General features: G+C 41.1%; 1 protein-coding gene across 1 annotated transcript in view; it reads left to right on the top strand.

The window, feature by feature from the left end:
- Itprid2 (ITPR interacting domain containing 2) overlaps window positions 1-20,641 on the top strand; it is a 38,866-nt gene extending 18,225 nt beyond the window's left edge. Inside the window, exons 10-18 of the mRNA XM_052182785.1 lie at window positions 1,574-1,662; window positions 3,549-4,751; window positions 7,237-7,311; window positions 7,389-7,516; window positions 7,905-8,055; window positions 8,950-9,015; window positions 9,657-10,112; window positions 18,828-18,945; window positions 19,825-20,641. Coding sequence (XP_052038745.1) covers window positions 1,574-1,662; window positions 3,549-4,751; window positions 7,237-7,311; window positions 7,389-7,516; window positions 7,905-8,055; window positions 8,950-9,015; window positions 9,657-10,112; window positions 18,828-18,932 — 2,273 coding nt within the window. The 3' untranslated portion in view covers window positions 18,933-18,945; window positions 19,825-20,641. The remainder of the gene's footprint in view (window positions 1-1,573; window positions 1,663-3,548; window positions 4,752-7,236; window positions 7,312-7,388; window positions 7,517-7,904; window positions 8,056-8,949; window positions 9,016-9,656; window positions 10,113-18,827; window positions 18,946-19,824) is intronic.
- The last annotated feature ends 547 nt before the right edge of the window (window positions 20,642-21,188 follow it).

Consider the following 21,188-nt stretch of genomic DNA (forward strand, 5'->3'; position numbering starts at 1 on the left):
CTTCTCCTGGAGTAGCGCTGTGCAGTGGAGGAGTGTGATCCCAGGCTGCAGACAGAGAAGTTCCTGCTTTGCACCATGAAGCAAAGAAGGAACTTGAGCTCTTTGTGCTCTTCACTTCCCCACGCCCACTGTGAAGCCTGCTCAGTCTGCACTGCCAATCAAACTGTGGAGCACATGGTGCTGGCTTGGGGGGAGCCGGCCCAGATCTTCTGCCGCGGCACAGTCAGCAGATCTTTGAAGAAACTGAGTCTGGCTTCTTTGTTCTTCATAGACGTTCCCTTTTCCCTACCAAATAGGCCCTTCAATTTCTAGATCATTTATATAATTGTTGAAAGCTACCACTGAGTAAACATTGCCATGTTATTCTCCATACCAGAACATTAAGAATAAGTAAAGTTCCTGTCTTCATGGGCTCACAGTGTAGATATAAACAAAGCAAAATAGAACAGAGCCCTGAAAACACACGCAGAGAGTCAGCGGCAGCTGCTCTGGCTAGACGGCAAGTTCATTTGAAGGAATGCAGTGCCCAGTTTGACTGCTAGGAACAGTTTGTGATAGTCCAGTCCCATCGTTATCCCAACATTTCTCGGTTTGCTAAGGAGATAGAACTCTTCTTTAACTCATTATATAGCTTTATTAATATCATAACACTGTCAAAGTTTTTTCTCAGTTTTTAATTGGGATATAATCACTATTTATTGAACCTTTAAATTCCAGCAAGATGTTTTTAAACCCAAGTGAAGTTTAATTTTGGATTTTATTTAGTCATATTATCTGGTTTAGATTATTTGGTAAACACTGTATTTAGTCTGTTGCTTTTGAAATTCTGCAAGAATTTCACCCAGCCTTGAAAATGTACGAGCTAAAAAGTTCCTTCTGTGGTGAGCGTGATATAGATAGAATGGAATCTGCTTGCTCTACGTAAATGAACATATATTTATTTATAGATCTAGAATCTTTCATAAAAGAACATTTATGTATATATATTTAAAAATAAGAATTTTGAGACATATTGACAAACATGTCTTTGCAAAATTAGCAATGTTATAAGTTAATTGAATCTTTGGCTTCTCTTTAATTGTTATGAAAAATTATTTCCTAACACATATACTTGCATCATGAGAAGCACTAGTGATACTTGGATTCCCTGTATTTCCAGTGATTTAGTTTATAGCCCTTACTTTCGTTCTTTCAAATAGGAAGATACAGAATGTTTTACTGAATTCTGCATATAAACTTCTAATTTCACTTCTTAACCGTTTTTATAGATTTATATAATTTGTAAATTGTTTATTTTTATTCCAACCAATGTACATCTGTGGTAATCAGATTTATCAAATACTTTGCCATTGGCGCTTACTTAGCAAATGAATGCTGAGAGCTTCTGACAGAAATCCTGATTCAGCTTTTATTTGAACTTGAGTTTCTGGCTGTGCTTTGAAGCTGCAGTTTTTCATAAGTAATTTGTGCTGCTCTATTGGGGCCCATATCTGTGATGCTGTATCTGTGATGCTGCCACTGCCATCGCAGACCTATGCATTGGTTTTGTTTAATAATATGTTTCTACTGACAGATCATCTGTTGCGAACTGCAAGTCAGCATTCCGACAGCAGTGGCTTTGCTGAGGATTCCACAGACTGCCTCTCCCTCAACCACCTCCAGGTACACTTCCCCTTTCCACTAATCAGCATTTTCATTAACCTCATTTTAAGGTAGCCAGTCTGTCCATGTATCATATTTGTGAGGTATTCTATCAAATGGGAATAGGAATAACATGTCTGAAATGTAGATCTTGGCTACATATTTGACTATAAATTTCAGGTTTTATTTATTCATGATCTCTAGGTATAAAAAAAAATCTTAGTTTTGTATTACTAGTGACTAAATTACTTTGGTTTTAAACTGCTTGGTCTGATGTTTTTATCCGTTTATAGTTATTATATTCCAGTATTTTATACTAAATTTTGTTTATTTTAAAACTCACATTCCTGCTAGTTCTATGAACTTTAATGAAAATTAGTATGTTTTAAGTAACCCAGAAAGCAGGTGCTTTTTCACACCCTTGAGCTGGTTGTTGGTAGGTACACTGAGTCACATCCAAGGAGACACAGGAACAACCATGTGGAAGGAGGGCTTACAGCTCTCTTACCCCAGGAGAGCTTTTGGTAGTTGGCTCATTTTGTTTGGGAGTTCTGGCCTCTAATAGGTTGCCCATGTACATATGGATAAGATTGGTACTCAGTGTGTTACCAAGAGAAAACATTAAGATCTGAAGTTGGGAAGAGAACATCATGTGGGGCTCTGGAGGGAGCTGGAGTGAAGATGTGGGATGTAGTTGTGATCATAATTCAATGTATGATATGCAGGACATTCTCAAGAGAATAAATTAAAAACTATTAAAGAAAACACTGAGGAGAATTATTCAAGCTAAAATGAAAAAAAATGATAGTCATTTGAAAGCGTGATGTAAAATGTATTGATAAAGGCACATGGTATCTGCTCCAGGCTGTAATTCCTTGATCTAAACATTGCAGCTTTACCGGGGCATTTGCTCCATAGATATCTTTGGAGTTCAGTGTTTGGTTGACCTCTGGTGCTACAGAGCAGTAACAGTGCATGTAATCCAGTGTGTGTTCCTGGGAGAGTGGGCAGTGCTTTGCGTGTAGTGCACTGCGTGTCCAGTGTTCTGGGTGCTTTGTGTTCTGAGGTTTTGTATTCCTCCATGTTCACAGAGTGGCCATCCGTCTCTCTCCTACTGATATGATTTTGTTTCCCATTTGTATTATTCAATAAAGTGCATGATGCTCACTATTTTATTAAAAAGAAGGATTCATTTGAGATGATTTTGCTTGCTTGTAAGTTTATATAAATGGTCTGAGCATACTAAAGATAAAATGGACTAAGATATGATACTTGACAGGTTATGTATATTACATGCATTTAAAATAAAGAATAATGCAGTGCACAAAAATTTGGGCAAAGGTAAGAGTGTATGTGGTTGTGATGAAACAAACAAGGTAAAGGCAGCCTGAGGCCTGTGCCAGTGAGGAGGAAGGAAAGACATGGCTCTGGCTGGGCTTTGAAGGAAGTTTGACCGCCTGCTTGAAGAAGCCTCTAGGTCTCAACATGGGAGCTAAGCTGATCAGATTAGGGAAGGGGCCGTGCTATAAGAAGTTTAATCCAGAAGAACCTGGGACGAAACTGTTGAGAGACTCCTGGCTGTGGAGCAAGGTGATCCAGGTTAGCTGTGGAAAGGGACAGGATTCCTTTCAGAATGAAGAGAAGATGGTGAGAACTAGGGAAAGTATATGTGTTGGGGAAGAACAGGAAGACATCTCTGTCCAACTCTTAAGAGTCAGTTTCATGTATTGGAAAGGAAATGTAAGAAAAATAAATCTGAGACAAACTTGATAAATAAGTGGGGGGCAGGGTGGTAAAAACCAGGATAGCAACAAAAGGTGAGGGTTGAGTCAGGGGCATTCCATTTGCAGTCTTGTCAGTGGGGACTCTGACTGCATCCTCAACCTCACAGATGCTTTCCTTCCCAGGTTCATGAATCCCTGCAAGCCATGGGGAGCAGCGCTGACAGCTGTGACAGTGAAACAACTGTCACTTCACTTGGTGAGGACCACGTGACTCCGACAACCCAAGACCAGCCTTACTTTAATGAGTCAGAGGAGGAGTCCCTCGCCTCTCCGCAGAAAGGAAGAGCAAAGGTGGTAACAGTTGCTGAGAAAAGAAAAGCGGACAACCAAGATTTCCCTCCATGTGTGACTGCAGAGAATGCTGGGAACAATGAGTCCATGAAGGGGCCATGCGAGCCTGGTCCTCAGATTACAGAAACAGAGGAGCAGCCACCGCTGGCAGCCACTGGAGAGCTCCTGCGGGAAGGGAGTAGAGAGAGTGATTTGGAGAAAGGCAGTGAATGCGAATTTGCCCAGTACACCACACACCATATTCTCAGATCCTTGGCTTCCTTTGAAGCTCAGGGCAGCAGTATGAGCTCTGGAAAGAAAACTGGCTTTCCCTCTTCTGTGGACAGAGTGAACACTGCCCTACAGAGAGCGCAGATGAAGGTCTGCAGTATGTCTGGCCAGAGGGTAGGGCGTAGCCTAATAAAATCAAAGGATCTGTTGAAACAAAGGTACTTGCTTGCAAAAGCTGGCTATCCTCTAAGAAGGTCTCAGTCTTTGCCCACCACTTTACTGAGCCCTGTAAGGGTTGTGTCTTCTGTCAACGTTCGCTTGTCTCCAGGAAAAGAGACCAGGTGCAGCCCCCCGTCCTTCACCTACAAGTACACACCTGAAGAGGAACAAGGATTGGAAAAGCAAGGAACTGAACATGACGGCCAGTCTCTGGTTAAGTCTACCGTCTTCATCCCGCCATCCTCTGTGAAGAAAGAAGAAGCCCTTCAGAGTGAGGGCACACGACTGGAGGAATGCCGCCATGGAAGGACTGCTCCCTGCCCACAGTTTGCTCCAATATCCCAGTCCACCTGCTCCCTTCACTCTGTCCACTCTGAGTGGCAGGACAGGCCCCTGTGTGAACACATGAGGACTCTGAGTGCCCACAGTGTCCCCAACATATCAGGTGCCACCTGCAGTGCCTTCTCTCCTTTTGGGTGTCCCTATTCACACAGACATGCTGCGCCCCCGTACAGGCCATGCCCTGTGAACCCTCCGTCTGCCATTGAGATGCAGTTGCGGAGAGTGTTGCATGATATCAGAAACTCACTACAGAATCTTTCACAGGTAAGATAAAAAGATCTTGGTTTTATTGTTCTGAATTCCTCCTAATTCCTCAGCAAGTTAGGATGGAGCAGACAGACCCCCTCACCTTATTTTCCTGCATGCCCTCCTAGATGTGTCCCTCTCGGTTTGTGGGGGAAAGCTGTCACTAATCCTGAACAAAGTTCATCTGAGGATCTCCTGTGTGTGGAGGAGGCCTTGTTCCATGGCATGTCTCCTCTTGGCCTGTCCTTCGTTCTCTGTCTGAGCCTTAGACTGTCCTGTTACAAGCAGCTTCCTTCTCAATCCCTTTCTCCTTTTCTCTGCCATTTGGACGTGCAGATCTCCTCTAACTTTCTAAGGCCTCTCGCTGACTCCGGTGGCTCCATGCTCTCCTGGGTTTTGTAGCTCTCTAAACTTTCCTGTTCCCGCGTCCACCTGCTCACCTTTGATGCTGGCCTCCTGGCACAGAATTAGTCTCTCTCCATGGGCTCAACACTGGAGCTACTCCAAAGAGTCAGGTAATGTGTAAACTCCAAACGCATGCCACCTCTTACGGTGAAACAGTGAACAAGAAGTCACTGGTGAAAAAACCTCAGGTTTTTAATTATGAAAAGATATACCTTTTAAATACCTCTTTGTCCTCCTAACAATTGTCCCTAATAGTTTTCAGCCTGACCAGAGCTGTTTCTCCTTCCTCATCAAACTTAGTTCTGGCTGGGATTATACTTTCTTGAGGCTGGGGAATTTCGTAGCCATCTCTATGTGTACATTGGTAGTGTGCCTTTCCAGGTACACTACCCCGGCTGTGCCTTGTTGGCCATGAATATCCCATCAGTAACTCAACTGATGATTGTCTTCACATTCCACTTTACCCCGATAGACAGATAACTCTACAGTCCCTGCTTTGGTGTGTGCCCCAGTGCTACTGGGCAACAGGGCATTCAGGGTTCTCAGTATCCTTGAACTTTGGGTGATCTGCACTTATGACATGGTTGGCTGGTTGGCTGGTTGTTGTTGCAGTGTTCCAACTGTGGGGCTCTGTCTGCCATTCTTCTCATAAACTGCAAAGTCCTGATAGTGTCTCAAGCTCAGATCAGGAGTTACCACTATAGGCATATTTACCTCCTGAATCTTCATTTGCTTTTTTTTTTTAAGATTTATTTATTTATTATATATAAGTACACTGTAGCTGTTTTCAGACACACCAGAAGAGGGCATTAGATCTCATTAGGGATGGTTGTAAGTCACCATGTGGTTGCTGAGATTCGAACTCAGGACCTTTGGAAGAGCAGTCAGTGGCTCTTAACTGCTGAGCCATCTCTCCAGCCCTTCATTTGCTTTCGTGATACAGTCTCTCTCTCTCTCTCTCTCTCTCTCTCTCTCTCTCTCTCTTCTCACACACATGTACACACACACACTTTCACGTATACACATTCATATGCACATTCACACACAAACTCATACTCCCACTTATACTCCCACACTCGCCTTAAAATATATGATCATTCACATAATACTCACACATGCATCCATACATTACATACATACACATGTATCCATACATTACACACATACACATACACACTCATCCATACATTACACACATACACATGCATACATACATTACACACATACACACTCATCCATACATTACACACATACACATGCATACATACATTACACACATACATATACACACTCATCCATACATTACATACGCATGCATCCATACATTACACACATACGCATACAGACTCATCCATACATTACACACATACACACTCATCCATACATTACACACATACATATACACACTCATCCATACATTACATACGCATGCATCCATACATTACACACATACACATACAGACTCATCCATACATTACACACATACACACTCATCCATACATTACACACATACATATACACACTCATCCATACATTACACACATACACACTCATCCATTCACACTGTTCTCCTTTCCACTTTTAATTTCCTTACCCTGTGAGATGAGGGCTTTGCTGGCTTTTGTCCTCCCTGACTGTAACAGTACAGTGTGTCTCACTGATGGTGGCCTCACTTCCAGCCAGAGCAGTGCGATGCATTCTCCTGTTGCTTTTGCTGACAGATCTCTGGGTCTCAGTTTGGCTTGTCTACTTACCTTCTCAAGGCAAGAAGGAAGTTTCACACACTTCCTTGTGCATGGAAATACACACGGGCACACACACACACACACACACACACACACACACACACACACACGCATATGGATATATGTTCCTTTGCCTCTTCTCCCAAACAGTAATTCGGACATGAAATATTGAATAATCAGTAGCAGAAGAGAATAATTTCTTTTGTTGTTGATTAAAATATACATCATTGTGTGTTTGACTTAGCTCAAAAAAAAGAAATGAAAATGCATGCCTTACATTAACCTTAATACCTCAGAGAACTTGGCAGTAGTCCCTTTGACCTGACTTTTAATTCTTTTTTGTCTGTTTGAAGTATCCTATGACAAGAGGACCTGATCTTGCTGCTCCATACAGTACTCAGAAGTCATCTGTTCTACCTCTTTATGAAGTAAGTTTCCCCTTAAATCTTTGAGTTGCAATAATGTGTGTGATTTAGAAGTGTAATCCTGGCACATTGCATTTCAGAATACCTTTCAGGAGCTTCAAGTCGTGAGGCGGAGCCTGAATCTGTTCAGAACGCAAATGATGGACTTGGAGCTGGCCATGCTGCGTCAGCAAACCGTGGTGTACCCTCATATGACAGAGGAGGACAGGTTGGTCCAGTCGGGTGTGTTAGTACAGTCGGAGCCTGTTCTTCAGAGAAGCAGGCCCTCAGCATAGCTTCTGAACTGTGTGTAGTGAAGCAGTGTAGGTAAGAAACAAGCACGCAGAGTTTACTGAGATATCTCTATGCTGAGGAGTCTGCTTCTCAGAGGGTGAGAGGACAGGGCATCAAAGACCTAGTCATTAACTCTGGGTTGCTGTCTGAACTTATAAACACATATCCATATTCATGTGTGTGTATCTGTGTGTGTGTGTGTGTGTGTGTGTGTGTGTGTGTGTGTGTGTGTATGTGTATGCATGTGTATGTGTGTGTGGGGGACTAGAAATCATTCAGCTACTACTTTTCCAAAGTTGTGCTTGTCTGTGCCAATCTGACAGGTATGAGGTTGACCAGCTGCAGAGTTTGCGGAACTCTGTCCGGATGGAACTGCAGGACCTGGAGATGCAGCTGGAGGAGCGCCTGCTGGGACTGGATGAGCAGCTGCGAGCAGTGCGGGTGCCCTCCCCGTTCCGCTCCTCCGTGCTCCCGGTATGCTGTTGGGTCAGAGCTGTAGGAGGCTTATTCAGATGTGTGACATATGTTGGACAGGGCACCTCACTTTACCCGTGTTGTAATGCTTTAGGACCATGCATACTGTTCAGGTAGCTTCCATGCACATTAGTTTTATGTGCAGTGTGAAAAATTTAGTATATTTAGAAATATATTGAATTTTAATAATAATTTTTAGTGATAGAAAAAACAAAATTCAACGCAATTGCTTTAAGTTTAAACTTGTGTCCCTGCTTGTAACTCCGAAGAACAAATTATTCCCTTTATCCCTACCGCCTTGTTTAAGTAAATAACTGATCCCATTGAAGTTTTCCTTTGTTTTCAATTTAATTCTTTTCTGTGACTTGGTTTTCTGTGGATAGGGGCTGTTCCTTTTTGTTGTTTTGTTTTGATGCTGAAGATTGAACCTTACCCTCCCCTAGGCTCAGTCCCTGCCCTCCCTCGACAGCCCCTCCATGCCTTCTCTGTCTCCTGCAGGAAGCAAGTGTGATGCTCTGGTAGGACCCATATACAGATCAGTAATGAAAGCAAGCACTGCTGTCCTTCCATGCATGCACATGTGTGTCGCCATGTGTGTTTGAGCATATATGGAGGAGACTGTATAATATACATAGATAAAATAGTATTTCAAATTATTACAAATGCAAACTTCCATGACTTTGACCCCTCGTTCTCAGAATGTGTTGGTGGAAGCAGAGACCCTGAGTGCCTGTTTGGCAGTCACAATACTGTAGCTGAGGGAGTGCATGGTAGCTGACTGCAGTATTTGTGACAGAAAGTAGGGTTTCAAGGAAATATGTAGTCAAGTCATTATTAGGAAGCACTTGTAGTTTGAGGAAATGTGTGAGCCTGTGTGTTGTGCTTACCTTTCAGGGGATGTGTGGCAGTAGGAGTGCAGATAACTTGTCATGCCCGTCTCCACTGAACGTGATGGAGCCAGTAAGTCTCTTTCCTTCAAGTTCCTGGGGAAGGGGTGCTGTAATATCTCCTGGACATATGATCTCCTCAGTTTGTATAAAATGCATGGTTGGTTGAAGTACAGACTTTAAGAAGTCAAGTGAATTGGAAGTGAGTTTGCCATTTTGAATTGCAGTGCCAATGTGGGCCTCTAGAAAGCTAGCTTCATTGTAGTGGTGATTCGTCTTCATAGCCAAAAGAACATAGTGCATCACAGAAACATTGCTTCTATACTCCAAGGAGTCCTTTCTTGTCAGATGCTGGCCCTTACAGGACCTGTAAAACAACTATGTATTCATTGCATTTTAGACTCATTGGCAAAACATTCTGAGTAGCTGTTTTAGTGTTCATTAGTTACCCCTCCATGAAATAATCCAGACATCTCTATGCTAGCTAGTAAAATTTCACTTCACTGTGTGTCTTAGATTTCCAAGGTGTGGCTTGAGATTACTATGAATTTAATTTTGTGTGTGTGAATAAAATTGATCAGTTAATAAGTTAGTGAAATAAAATTATGCCTTTAAAATCCCACATGATTTTGGAACAATAAGGATAGCTGGGAATGTAATCTTCTTAATTGCAGTCATAATCGTGAGAGAGAAGAATAATGTTTTGGCTTCCAGGTCACAGAACTAATGCGGGAGCAATCATACCTGAAGTCCGAGCTGGGCCTGGGCCTTGGAGACATGACCTATGAAATTCCTCCTGGAGATAGCTCGGAGTCCGTTTTCTCTCAAGCCACATCAGAGTCATCTTCCGTCTGCTCCAGCCCCTCCCACACCAACAGAAGATCTAGAGGGCCTTCTGGGAGCAAGCCCAGAGCCCGCCTAGTGGCAAGAAAGAAGATCTTCCGGGCCTCTGTGGCCCTGACACCAACTGCCCCCTCTAGAACAGGCTCTGTGCAAACACCTCCAGAGCTGGAGAGTTCTGAGGAAGCTGGAGCAGCTGAGGAAGCCTCACAGGTTGTGGGACTGACATCTCACCTGGAGGAAGAGCCAGAGGATCTCTCACTGATGCCAGCTGCTGAGGAAATGCACCGGAATGTGGAGCAAGATGAGTTTCAGCAAGTCATCCGAGAGGTGGGTCCAGTCTGAGACTGTCTGTTGCAGATGTGTGTCAGGGTCCAGTCTGAGCCTGTGTCCATTGCAGATGTGTGTCAGGGTCCAGTCTGAGCCTGTGTTCATTGCAGATGTGTGTCAGGGTCTAGTCTGAGCCTGCATCCGTTGCAGATGTGTGTCAGGGTCCAGTCTGAACCTGTGTCTGTTGCAGATGTATGTCAGGGTCCAGTCTGAGCCTGTGTCTGTTGTAGATGTGTGTCAGGGTCCAGTCTGAGCCTGTGTCCATTGCAGATGTGTGTCAGGGTCCAGTCTGAGCCTGTATCTGTTGCAGATGTATGTCAGGGTCCAGTCTGAGCCTGTGTCTGTTGTAGATGTGTGTCAGGGTCCAGTCTGAGCCTGTGTCCATTGCAGATGTGTGTCAGGGTCCAGTCTGGGCCTGTGTCCATTGCAGATGTGTGTCAGGGTCCAGTCTGAGCCTGTGTCCATTGCAGATGTGTATCAGGGTCTAGTCTGAGCCTGCATCCATTGCAGATGTGTGTCAGGGTCCAGTCTGAGCCTGTGTCTGTTGTAGATGTGTGTCAGGGTCCAGTCTGAGGCGGTGTCTGTTGCAGATGTGTGTCAGGGTCCAGTCTGAGCCTGTGTTCATTGCAGATGTGTGTCAGGGTCCAGTCTGAGCCTGTGTCCATTGCATATGTTGTCAGGGTACAGTCTGAGGCTGTGTCTGTTGCAGATGTGTGTCAGGGTCCAGTCTGAGCCTGTGTCCATTGCAGATGTGTGTCAGAGTCCAGTCTGATCCTGTGTCCGTTGCAGATGTGTGTCAGGGTCCAGTCTGAGCCTGTGTCTGTTGCAGATGTGTGTCAGGGTCCAGTCTGAGCCTGTGTCAGTTACAGATGTGTGTCAGGGTCCAGTCTGAGCCTGTGTCTGTTGCAGATGTGTGTCAGGGTCCAGTCCGAGCCTGTGTCAGTTACAGATGTGTATCATGGTAGATTTTATCCAGTGACCGCTTACGTGTTAGACTTTGATTTCACTGTGTACAATGATTTATAGAAAGCTTCAGATCAGCTTTCCCATTGACTGCATTTCTGCAGATTTGAGACTGTCAGACATCTCACTGTTTTGTCCACTAAGTTTAAAGGATGGAAAGTGCCTTAGATCTCTCATTCCATATGTGTCAAATAGAGAATTACTATTTAGATATCTTCCAGAATTAGAAGCTGTCATTTTATTAAATTCCAATTGGCATGAGGAAAAGAAGGAGGTTAATAATGGTAAGGACTTTGTTCTCTGTTCCTCTGATGGCTGGAGAAGTGTAGAAACTGTGATTTGTTCATAGACTGAAGTATAGTGTGAAGTGGGGTTTACCCTGGATGTCGAGAGCATGAGAACCTCAAGTGTTAACCAGAGTTCTGGGTTTCCCAAGGTGCCACCAGCATGCATGAGGGTTCCCACTCAGGGTCAGAGTTAACTGAGAAAATGTATAGAATGACTGTGAGCTTTCTATTGCTGTGAGAAAATGCTTGAGAAGAACAAGCTAGAACAGGGAATGCTTGTTTCTGTTGGTGCTCTCCAGGTATCAGCCTGAAAGCACTTGGTGCTGTTGTTCATGGGCCTATAAGTGAAACCCAGAACAGGGGAGAATGCTGGGATAGAGAGGGTGTAACATGAGGGGTCAGGATAGCATAGAGCCTCCATGATCCAGAGCCCAAGGACCTGTCTGCTTTGTGCCTGACCCTGCCTTCTAAGTTTCTCTGGCCCTTCTGTGGACTAATTTAGTGACTTCTTGAAAGCCACGCTTCTGAATATCACCAAATAGAGGAGTAAACCTTCGGCATCTGAGCCTCTGGGACAATTGTAGATTTAAATTATAATGCTTTTTACTGTTGAGTTTCATTACCATAAACTGGTGTACCCTCTTTAAAAAGAAAAGCACCATGGATAAACTTCAGAGTGGCTTGAACCTGCTCTCTCATAAGTTATGTTCGTTGACTATTGGCATGAACCTCTCTCTGTGGGTTATACACGTTGAATGCTCTCTATAGATTACGTGTGAAGATTTTCCTGTTGTTTTCACAAAGAGGAAGCGTACTTTTCTTTCCAACCACTGCTAAACTCCTGATGAGAAACACCCTTTATTTTATGTTATTAATTAAAAGAACAACACATATATTTTAAAAGTCACATAAGTGGTTGAACTATATCTTAGTGACAATATGTGAGGCCTTGGTGAATCCAGCAAAGGTGGCACTGAACACGCGTGGGTCCCTGAGTGTTACCCCAGCAGAGGTGACACTCATATGTGAAGCTGGGAGTGTGAATCCCCCAACCCCGCACTGCCCAAGCAAAAGGAAAAACAAAAAGAAACCTGCGAAGCTTTATAGTCTTTGAAAGCTTGTAAAGTATCAAAGGTAGAAAATACCTGAGAGCTAAGAAATCTCTAACTTCAGTTACAGTGAGGTAAACAAGACCAAAAACTCAAGAAAAACTGAAAACTTGCACAATGGCCCTGAAAAAGTTTGCAGGTTTATGGGCCCTTTTATTTTGAAGACTTTGAGTTCTTAAAGTCTGTGAAAGCATTTTACACACACACACACACACACACACACACACACACACACACACACAGAGAGAGAGAGAGAGAGAGAGAGAGAGAGAGACTCACTTACTATGTAATATTTCTTATCTCATAAAGATTTCTAGTCTTTTTAGTTATGTAAGAAGTAATGCATTAGGAACCAAGTAAGTTAAACTATACCATAGAAATTAGGCCTATGTTTTCAGACTATTTCCAATGTCATTGTAAATGTGATTCTGATGGACTTTTAAAATCAATTCTTGGCATAGTCAAAAGGGCCATTGATCCTCTGGGGCCTAAGATTGGTGCCTACACATATGGTGCCATCATTTATTGCATAGTAATAGCATGGAAAGTACATTAAAATAAATAGTGGGTTCTGAACACACAGATGATAATATCTTCCTGCATGTATTTGTGCTGTGAAAACATGCAGTAAAATCTGTAGCACTTGTCTGGGAGGAATAGGATTGGAAAGATGACATTCCAAACTTTAGCAGTGACACAAGAAAGGACAAAAAATATAAAACTGATCAAAGCAGTAGCATGGTTTTATGCATGGTTAACATAGTCAGGGAACAGATAATACTACAATAAAACAAAACAAAACAAAACAAGCCAATGGTACTTAACCTAGGAAACATTTGAGTTGTGCTTGTGGGTCCAGGCTTGGGAGGGCTGGAGCCTGTCAGTTACTAGGATGGGCTGAAAGGATGGATGGGCTGGAGTCTGACAGAGCCCATGCCAGGGTGCGTGGGCGTGCCTGTGCACAGGGCTGGCCATGCAGGTAGATATTTTTTTTTAATCTATCACTGCATTTTTTAAAATGGATATTTACTTTATTTACATTTCAAATGTTTTCCCCTTTCTAGGTCTTCCCTTTGGAAACCTCCCTAATCCTCCCTTCCCCCCTCCCCGCCTCTGTGAGATTTTTAAGTGGCTTATATTTTGTGTTCTAAGTTCCTGGATTCAACTGAAAGCCGTTTTCAGGGCCACCCATGTATCTTGAGGATGAAACTCAGATAAACAGATGTGACATTTGTGTTACATGCAAATTGCTAACCCAGAATTGCTGGTGTATTGACACAAATGCTCATTTTCAAAATCAGTATAGGTGCAGAGTACATGGTTTTTATTTATTCTCCAGACTTGACTACAAACTAGTGGAAAACTTCAGTTCTATACATTTATTTTCTCTGAAAATGGAGTTATTTTTGTAACTTGATAGTGGCTGACTGAAGTTTAGCCAAGTGTCCATTCTCCCTCCTCAGTCAGGTATGCCTGAGTAGAGACACGAATAGGAGCCGTTTCTAGGAACTGGTTTATCCACAGGAAAGTTCTTCAGTTAGATTAAATAATGACTTAACTGAACTGCATTTGCTCGTGACCTGATTGCTAGCGCCTTCTACTGAACTCTGATATTGCGTTCCTCTTTACTTGCTTTGGTGTGAGGTTCTCCTGAATGCTTGGCTTCCTATTGTTCTTTGGCACAGTTACACCTTTAAAGCACTCCTGAGCTTTCATTCTCAGAAGTTTATTGGCCTGACCCATGCTGCACATAACTGCCTGGGAAGAAAGTGTTCGCCTTAGACCAGAACATCGATTCTTCAGCCAGTAGCACAGACTACAGAAGAAGTCATTTGTTTCCATTTTGTTACCTTGGTCCTAGAGAATTACTTAATCATTTATAGGAATCTCCTATTAAATATGAAAGATGTTATACTTTGTCAGCATTTAAACTGGCATGGAAGGCAAATGTTTGGCAAACTTTTCAGAATGTGTTACCCAAGCCTTTGCGAGAAGCTGTCCAGCTCAGAATATGGCAGCATTGAAAGGAAATCTGCCTTAGCATTTGCCCTTGCAAAGGAGGGTTTGCCTGACAAGGGTGTTGCTATCCATAGCAAATCAAACTTTCTGAAGTATTTTGAGAACACACTTGAATAGATACCTTGGTTCATTGCTATCTCAAATTCAAAACCCAGTTTATATTGTTATCTTAACTCAGCTAGGTGGTTTTGTGTTTAAAAGTTTGATAAAATATTTCAAATACTGATTTCTTTTTTACTCCATTAATTTCCAGCTGGTAATCTTTTAACCTTCAACATCTATGGTACTAAATTTCAAGTTGCTAACCTTATTGTATTTGCTACCAAGAAAATAAAATTTGATTCTATCTTCCCAGTAAATTTGTGGCCCTTAACCCCATTAACAAAGCCAGCATTCAGGAAGGCAAGATTTGATCTTGGATAGAACAGCTCTGCAGGTGAGGATTAAGGGAGTCTGGCAGGCACTCTCAGGGACCTTTCTTTCTTCTAGCACTCCTGGGTGCCTGAAAACAATGCCATCTGTCAGTCCTGTTTCCATCACTGCACCCTGGGAGGTTTAAAGAGTGCTCTATTACCTCAGGGCACAGAGTCAGCTGAATCCCCCTTTGGAAGCAGAACATCCACACAGAATCATTTCACACAGTGTTTAATACACAGTCCACACTTAAACTTTTATCAAACCAAAGATGCCCCTTCTCCTTCCAGATTGTGCACACATTCAAGTTGGGAACAAAACTGTACTGCCTTAGAATTTGTCTGAGTCATTTGTGATATATGTGATCATGGCCTAAAACCATTTACAGATACTTTAGAATGTACATATGTGTAGGAATAAAAAGATGGTTTATAGGATATGTGAAAACATGCCATTTCAGAGGAAATTCAGCCTCAATTGTCAAGAATAAATAGCATAGTTTGGCATGTTTTTCATAAAAGTTTTCTGTGTTTATTTTAGCTTCTAGGCTTGGTTTATAACTGTCAGTATCTCTGACATGTTTAAACGTGTTTGGGTGAAAACACAGCTTCTCATGTATTCCTTTGGAATGTTTTAGAGACCATCTAAGGGGTCCTGGCTTTGGGGCTCTAGGCACTATGTTGATGCAGCCTCACCTGTCATATCAGCAAGTCACTGTGTGTTGCAATAAACAGTCTTTTTTATGTGTCAAGTAGGCTGTCTAAAGTCTACACAACCTTTGGAAATTGTGCTCACCAAAGTCCTTTTACTAGCCAGTCTAGAATATTCTTACTCAGAACCCTGTTGTCTTCTCTAAAGCATGGGGAACTTTAGAACTAATTTATTTGTTCACTATTCTGTGGTGGAATGGTTTTTTACCGGCATTGTGTTATTTTCAGTGCTAGTTTCAATGTAGCTACTTTCATTTTCTTTCTCTTTTTTTGTTTTTGTTCTAGCTGCTGTTGTTGTTCATTGTTTGTTTGTTTGTTTGGTTGGTTGGTTGGTTGGTTGGTTGGTTGGTTTGAGTTGTGGTGTTTTGAGACAGGGTCTCAGTATGTAGCCCTGTCTGTCCTGGAATTCTGTCTGTAGACTAGGCTAGCCCCAAATTCAGAGATCCATTTTCTTCTGCTGCCCACGTTCTAGGATTAAAGGCATGTGCCAACATCCCCATCTTTCTTTTATTATTTTTGAGGTGGTATCATTTCTATGATCATCTACAGTAAAATTTGCTTGACAACAGAGATTCGTGTTCATTTGTTTCTTTTCTTTTTTATTGAGATAAATTCTTTTTCAAGATGGTCTCAAGTTCTAGGACTCAAACAGTCCTGCTGCCTCAGCCTCCCACAAGCCTGGGACTCCACATTGCCAGGTTCTTGGGTACTCTAGTATACTTTATGCTAACAATATCTGTGTTACCATAATGTTTAGCATTCATTTTTAATTGAATGATAAGCACAAAGAGATATAATAAAAGTTGTCTTATTAGAGACTGCTTAACATCTTGTATACTACAGAATTTCAGTGACTCTGTATGCTGCATTTGCCTTATGTATTGCAGCTACAATACTCTGATCTTCATGCTTCATACCCACTTAAAATGGATCTAAAGTGTAATACATCTGAAACCCTTTGTTATTTAATGTTCTCAAATGGTGGCAGAAGGTAAACTTCAGATCTGTTATTTGTCTACCTGTGCAGCAGGCAGATGATGACGGATAGCAAAGGAAAGTTTTGTTTCTGTTGCCATTTTAGTCGTGAGCCTGGCCTTCCACAGTGGAGCCATCTCTCCAGCCCCATTCTGCTTCTGTGAAGAATCATATATAAGTCTATGTATTATGTACCAGTTTTGTATAGCACAGCCATTTTGAGAAAAACTTCAACTGAGCTGTTTTCAGGATGTATTTAGGAACGTTTTAGGAAATAGATGAGTCTGACAGGAAACTGTGGAAATGTAGACTTTTTAAGAGCTAGTTGAGAGTAGCACAGTGCTAATTTGGGAATGCATTATCAATTTACTCCAGGAAATGCACATTTAAAGCCTTTACAAAGAGCTATTTGGAGGTGAAGCTATATCATTAGAAAGAAAGGGAGGAAGAAGGCATGTAGTATTTATGTAGCATTTAGACATCTGGACAAGATCACTGCATTACGTCTATTTGCCTCTGTGTTTGTTTGTTTGTTCTTTTTCTCTATTTTACAGTTTTTCAACCCCCATCCCACCCATACCCCTCACATACATCAAGTTGCTTCAGGACTAGGCACATGCTCTCCCACTGAGACCAGACAAGACTGTCCATTTAGGGGGCTCAGAGTCTCCAGGAAGATAGGCAGGCAGCAGGCTCAGCCCCTGCTCTAGTTGTTTGAGGGACCCACATGAAGACCAAGCTGCTCATCTACTATATATGTGCAGGGAGCTTAGGTCCAGCCAGTGGACCCCACTTTGGTTGGCCCACAAGATTTTAGTTGACTCTGTTGGTCTTCACTGTCCTCTTTGGGCCCTTCAATCTTTCTCCTAATTGTCTGTAAGACTCCCCAAGTTCCATCTCTTTGGGTGTCTCTGCATCTGTTTCCATTGGTTGTTGGGTGGAGCGTCTTAGAGATTATACTAGGTTACTATCTACAAGCAAAACAGAGTATCGCTAATAGTGTCAGGATTGGTATCTGCCCATCTGTTTGCTTTATTTCAGCCATAAAATGAGATGTATACTTTCTGTGTGTGTGTGTGTGTGCATGTATGGGTGTTTATTTTGCATGGATGTGTGCATGCATGTGGAGACCAGAGGATAAGCTCAGATATCATCCTCAAGAGATTTCTACATTGTTTTATGAGACAGGGTCTCTCACTGACCTCGAGTTCAGTTCCAGGGATCTGCCTGTCTGTACCTCACCAGTGTCTAAATTATAAGCACATGTCACCCAGTTTTTTCTTTCCTGCGTTGTTTTGTTTTTTGTTTTTTTGTTTTTGTTTTTGTTTTTTTTTTTTTCCCATGGGTTCTGGGGATCGGATTCAGATCCTCATGGGAAACACCACACTGACTCAGCCACTTCCTCAAACCAAGATGGAAGTTCTCACTTGTCAGGCAATTGGCAAGTACATCAAGTGACAAGTGCATCATGACATTAAAGAAAAAAAAAATACACCAAGTTTAGAGCAAAGAGCTGTTTGAAGTATGTTTATAATATTTAAAGTGTAAGTATCACTAAATGTAATTTTTTTCTGAAAATGTGTGTTAGGTTAAACTTCTGTAGACTCTGTTTTTAGTTGATAGAAACAGGCAGTGTATTTCTGCCTGAGTCTCGCTTTACCACTTACAGAATTAAGAACGAGTCCCGCTGACTTCCTGGCATCCATAAAAAGCAGTATTGCAAACCTCACATTTAGTTTTTCAGGCTGTTGTGTGAAGTGACTTATGAGAAGTTTTATAATGTTTTTCCCATAAGAATTATGATTTTTAGCTAGACAGTGGTACCACATGCCTTTAATCCCAGCACTTGGGAGGCAGAGGCAGGCAGATTTCTGAGTTCTAGGCCAGCCTGGTCTACAGAGCAAGGTCCAGAACAGCCAAAGTTACACAGAGAAACTCTTGTCTCAAAAACCCAAAATAATAATAATAATAATAATAATAATAATAATAATAATAAAGATTTAAAGTGATTTTTCATAATGCCTTTGGCTGGGTTGTGGTACACCAGTCTTCACAGTCTGATGTGACATGGGGGGAGGCTTTCCTCCAGGTGCCTCTTTTGTGCTTGTCACATGAACACTGTCATCTTCTCTGTGATTTAACTGACTTCAGCAATTAAGTGGTATGTATTTTCTTCTGAAAACGGAAAAATAGTGTGGTTATATTGTTAAATGCATTTTTTCTCTTTTTCCATTATAGATTAAAGAGTCTATTGTTGGGGAAATTAGAAGAGAAATTGTAAGTGGACTTTTGGCAGCAGTGTCTTCAAGTAAAGCTCCCGCTTCTAAGCAGGACCGCCATTGAGTATGCGTGCTTGGTAATGTGCATTAACTTCTTCATGTAATTGGATATAATATGCATGAACACTTGATTCAGAATTCTTTGTTTTCTTAGTGTAGTTGTTATGACTAGCTAATTTTTTAATTTTGTAATATATGTCATACTTATCCTACAATATGAAAACCATATGCAATCCATATGTATAAACAACTCAGTTTAAGAACAGAACTGCCTCTAGTGTATGCTTACATAATAAGTCATTATAGTAAATAAATCCTGGAGTTGGACTTTAGACCAGAATTTTATTTTAATAATAATTAAATTGTATTTCAAATGTTCAATGTATAGGCAAAAATTTGAGGATTAGTAAAAAAATTTTAATACCTTTCCTTATTATTTTTGTCATCTGAACAGATATTCTATAGATCCATTTCTAGTCATAATTTATTAAAGATTTTTATGCGACTTACTAAAATAATAGCTATAATTGTATTTTATAAATTATATATAATTTTTATTAATAGTGATGTTTAGGGAACACACCAAGAAATAATAGTGTGTACAACACTTTCAGAGCTGAAGGTGTTTATTCAGTGATATGAAAAATATGATATATAATTTCAGGTGTGGAAAGTGAGAAAATATTTTATAAATATTATGAATTAGCAAATCATACAATTTCTTTTTAGAATCTAGGGTAAATTATTAACTTTCAAAAATGTAAAACAACCCGAAAATAGTGTATATATGCTAGATGGATAGATAGATAGATACATACATAGATACATAGATACATAGAGGTAGAAACATCTTTGCCATATATATGGATTTATTTGAATAAATTTCACATTTGTTTTAAAGAACTTTAAAAATAGTATTTAAAGAATGTTTAATATTCATTTTCCCTTCTTTTTAGGGTTGAGATGGAGCCCATTAACTAATATAGGCATTGTCAATGATTTATGCTGGTGGAGGTGTTATTGTCCTATGGAAGATATTTCTACTGAGCTGGGCTACTGTATACAATGGACAGTGCATTTCTGTATGCAGTGTGCAGGTTGCGGTTCTATGCATAAAAAGTTTTAAAAACATACATAGAAACTTAGGCACTTTGCTGACTCATTTCTAAACTATCAGACTGGTCATTTGAAAGCCTAGTATTTATTTGTATGTCAATATTTTTTCCAGTTGATGTCCCATGTAGAGTTAATTGTAAAACTTGAAGAATTCCAGTCATAACCAACTTATAAATACCATATTTCTTCAGACTAGCTTCTACAACACTGACCTCTATGAGGTATTTACTGTGCAATAACAGATCCGTCTTCTGAGGGCTTGAAGCAACCGATGAGTTTTCCCTCCACTGCTCTGCGTTGGCGTCCTTTCCAAGGACACTAATTGCTCTGTTGTAAGCGTTGCTCTCAATTCTTGAGGAGGCTCCTGAGAAGCAGTAGGGTAGATCTCATGAGGTTACCTACAACTACTTCATGTTCTTACACTGTAAGCCTTGTTGCTTTGCCCCAGCAAATGTAATTTGATTATAGCTATGAGCCTTACGGTAGACACTATGTACTCCCTGCAGTGTAATTTCATTATAGCTACGTGCCTGTGGTAGGCACTGCTTTAAGGTGTTTCTTGTGTCCTTTAGACTAAATAGTGTTGTCACAATCCTGGGGCCTGTGACTTGAGCAGATAGAATAGAGGTGAATAAGCTGGGTTTTGTTTTTTTTTTTTTCAAACAAGATTTAGATTTGTTTTTCTCATGCATAAATGATTTTAATTCAGTTTTAACCAGTGAAAACTCATGGTTTTTCTGAAAAAAAAAAGTTTCTTATCTGGTATTATATATGTCAAATAAATGTATAAAGTAACAACCAAATGTTATTAGAAATTAGTCTTTTAGTATTTGTAATTTTCAACTCCTATTTGTATGAAAAATTTTAGTCAAAAGTGCTTGGAATAATTAGCATTCTTTGAAAGAATATCTAAAAAGTTTATAAATATTTGAAGTATCACACAAAGGCTGATCTGCAAAACAAAACCCCCCATTAAAACAATAAAGTATTTATTTTGCCTAAAATGTTAAATTCTTTCTTTTTCTTTGAGCTGTAACATGAAGCATTACATTTGAGGGCTAACCAATAAAGTCTGAACCGTTCATTGCGCCTTCCCTCCCTGGAGAGGCTTCTGCAGTGCTATTAGGAAAGTCGGGGAAAGTCGGTCTCCCTCACAAAGAGGACACAGCAATATATCTCAGGCTCCATGTTAGGCCAGTTTGAA

This window comes from Apodemus sylvaticus, chromosome 5 (assembly GCF_947179515.1).
Source record: "Apodemus sylvaticus chromosome 5, mApoSyl1.1, whole genome shotgun sequence".
Lineage (NCBI taxonomy): Eukaryota > Metazoa > Chordata > Mammalia > Rodentia > Muridae > Apodemus > Apodemus sylvaticus.